Source organism: Carassius gibelio, chromosome B10 (genome assembly GCF_023724105.1).
Source record: "Carassius gibelio isolate Cgi1373 ecotype wild population from Czech Republic chromosome B10, carGib1.2-hapl.c, whole genome shotgun sequence".
Lineage (NCBI taxonomy): Eukaryota > Metazoa > Chordata > Actinopteri > Cypriniformes > Cyprinidae > Carassius > Carassius gibelio.
In genome coordinates, this window is record NC_068405.1 from 12,506,123 (window position 1) to 12,509,376 (window position 3,254).

The 3,254-nt window shown below is 37.8% G+C and overlaps 1 protein-coding gene across 1 annotated transcript; it reads right to left on the reverse strand.

Annotated features, from left to right (window-relative positions):
• Positions 1-896: 896 nt before the first annotated feature.
• Positions 897-2,968, reverse strand: LOC127966891 (endonuclease domain-containing 1 protein). The gene is made up of 2 exons (XM_052568232.1): positions 2,613-2,968; positions 897-2,414 (listed from the first exon to the last, which is right to left on the reverse strand). The coding sequence occupies exons 1-2, from the start codon at positions 2,916-2,918 to the stop codon at positions 1,806-1,808; spliced, it is 915 nt and encodes a 304-aa protein (XP_052424192.1). The 5' UTR covers positions 2,919-2,968; the 3' UTR covers positions 897-1,805.
• Positions 2,969-3,254: the final 286 nt, after the last annotated feature.

The following is a 3,254-nucleotide window of genomic DNA, read 5'->3' on the forward strand; positions in this document are numbered from 1 at the left end:
CCGGGGTCCTCTTTAGCAATAGTCCTTTCTGAACAGCTATAGCGTCTTTAATGTTGTATATTCAGAACCCTTGATCATTTTAGTCCCTGACTTGGGGCAATGTGATCGTTAGAAAGCATCTGATTTGTCAATGTGGTTTGCTGATCTGGGATCAGAGGACTTTGATTGTTTACATTGGGCCACATCTGTAAAGTCTTCCAGAACAGAAAAAAAAAAAAAAACTCTATAGTACCTCCATCCTGCGCAGAATGTAGCAGCCAAGAAAGAAGCATATTTATTATTCCCTTGTGTTCTTATACACTATACAGACACAAAATTAATGATAAAGTAATGATATCAACCGAAGACAATTTATAGAAAGGAATACAGGGGAGAAGAAGACTATGAATTAGAGAGAGATTTAAGGATTATACAGCCTTATTCGCTTTATGGCATTTGCATGTCCTTGCTCATTTGTGTCTCTCTGAGATTAGATTATGCCCTTAAGAAATGAAAACAATGTCCCACAAGTTTGCTAATCTTGTTCATGGTATTAACTTGCAATGGTCAGTCAATGAAAACTCGTCCTGTGTGACCTTTACATTCCTTTGAACTTATGTTGCTTTAAAGGCAAAATATAGATAGTTATTTAAGTTGAATACTTCTTGTTTGACCAACCCAGTAAGTTTCGAATTGTCCTCGTTTTTTGGGGTTTCAAAGTTCTCTGCACAGGTTTACACTTTTTTATATTAATCTACTGTTCACTTTTTTTTTTTCATGCCATTTATTTTTCCTTCCATCTTTACAAAAACTGCAAAGGTCTTGAATCAGAATTTTCATGGAAATTATGCCTGGTATTAATGACTGAATTATCATGAAACAAACTATGTATGGTTGTAATGATGAAACTCCAATAGAATTGTCCTCGGGTTTTTATTGATGTGTATCAGTTTATTGAAACAATAAAATGAAAATTCCATAGAAATAGGTTGAAAAAGCATGACAGCTTTTGTTGGTTTCTTTGTTTTCACAACCCAAAATTAATGTGGTATCAGTCAATTACTAAACATGTATGTAAACTGAGACTATTAAGATGAAAACAATACAATAATTATAGACAAAAGGTGGAAAGAAATTACTTAGACAATCGCTGTTTTAAAATGACAATTGTTTTCTTAAATATCCTTAAAATATCAATTAAGTCATACTTTATAGGGCTATAAAAAATGAAGCCAGTAAGATTTTTATGTATTATTAGATTTTCATCTCATATGCTCAGTAAACTGCTTTTTTTTAAATAATGTAAAACAGTCATAATGTAAAATAATATTACATTTCAAATGAACTGTTTTATTGGTCTATTACTATTTTATTATTTATAAAGTGTAATTTACTCCTGTGATGGAAAAGCTGAATTTCCAGCAACCATTATTTCAGGGTCAAGTGTCAAAGAATCCTTCAGAAATCATTCTTAATATGATTATTTGGTGCTTAATAAACAATTCTTATCATTTCTTATTATTATCAGTGATGTAAATAGTTGTGCTGCTTAACATTTTGGTGGAAACCAAAAACATGTAACATTAACATTTCTTTTTCTCTTAATTTTCTTTTAATTTCTTTAAATCTTACCAGCCCTCAAATATTTAAACGATATTGCATAACACCAAAAGACACTAAATTTAACATTCTACAGATCTAACAGTACTTAGTTTTAAACTCGTATTCTAAAAATTGTACAGAAATATACAGAGAAGCTACAGGAAAGAAGAAAATAAGAAACATTTTACACCACAAGCAAAGCTATAATCTGGAGGTAAGACAGATCATTTGGCATAATTAAGGTAGGGAGGAAGAGGTGAAGGTGAGTTGCAGTTATCATAGAACAGCTGGAAATTCTTGTCTACAGCCATTTTGTTAGTCAGGTAGATCTCCAGTTCCTGCACAGTGATCTCTTGGACTCTGTTCCCCTCCTTTGCGTTCTTAGCGAGGGCTGCTTGTGTGGGGAAACGGATGCGTATGTTGTGTGGTGCGTTCCGGTCGTAATCGGTGCAGCAGTAGGCAGACCACACGTCTTCGGGGATGCCAACCCGGTCCTGGTTGTTGCGCCGGATCATGTTTCCAGTAGTGGTAACCCCAGTTACAACATAGGCTCTACCCCGGCAGAAGTTGTTGAGGCGCACGCGGATGCGCTCTTCGTGTTCGCGCCATGGTCCGATGTTAAACTCACGGATTTCTGGCACAACGTTGGTAAGCGTGTAGGTGGCTGCTCGGTCCTGTGGGTCTGACTGGTGCTGGTCTGGATTCAGATGGCCTCTCTCGTACAGAACCACATCAGAGTAGTCATCCAAAACCGCCTGGCTGTCCTCAAACTTCATGTGTAAGTATCCGGTGGGGAACGGCAGCATGTTCCCATTCCCGTCAAGCTCTGCAAGCTAGGAACAAGGGCAAAACATCATTACAAAGAAGAAATCCAGTCCTCAAACTCTCAGAAAAGGTTTCACTTGGGGTTTCAAAATGTACACCTTTGTATCTTATTTACTTTGAGGATTTGTATTAGTACCATTCCAAAGGGTATCATACTAGTAACAGTTTTTGTACTTTTTATATTCTGGGATTGAATAGTTTCATACCTGCGGTTCATACATCCAGGGATAGTCCACACGCCGATCGCCCTCTGTTTTCTTGAAGGTGTATGCAGAGTAAACCGGGATACGGTTTTTGGAGTCGTACAGGGTCACGTATCTGGGTTTGTCAGCATAATGCTGGCAGATCTTCTTCAGTCTGCTGTCTCTGAAGCCTCGTGGTGGGGTGCCCATATACAGCGATTCCTTGCATCTCTCGACATGGTTGAAGTCTTCAACTACGGTTGCAGTTCCCCAGTTTTCAGAGAGCCAAGTTGTGATGGCAAGGGCCAGAAGGATGACCGAGGGACGCATTTTAGTCAAAGGAGCTTCTCGACAATCTCACTTGACTGCTTCTTTGATAGAATGAGAGAGTGAGAGGAATTCGAAGCTAGTTATTTTGAATAGCATTGATTAGATAAGCAAAACAGAACTGATGAGACGTTGCCTGAAAGAGAAGAGTGCGTCCTGCAGGTGAACTTGAACAAATATAGCTTTACGTGGATCTAGGCTACAACATTTTCACTTTTTTTCTACCTCAAGGAAAACAATATGTTATTGTTATTGTTTGACGGTTGCTTTGATCTGTAACTTGTCCTGCACTATCGGTGTTCTGGTAATTAATAATTGAGGAGAGTTGTCTTATAATCC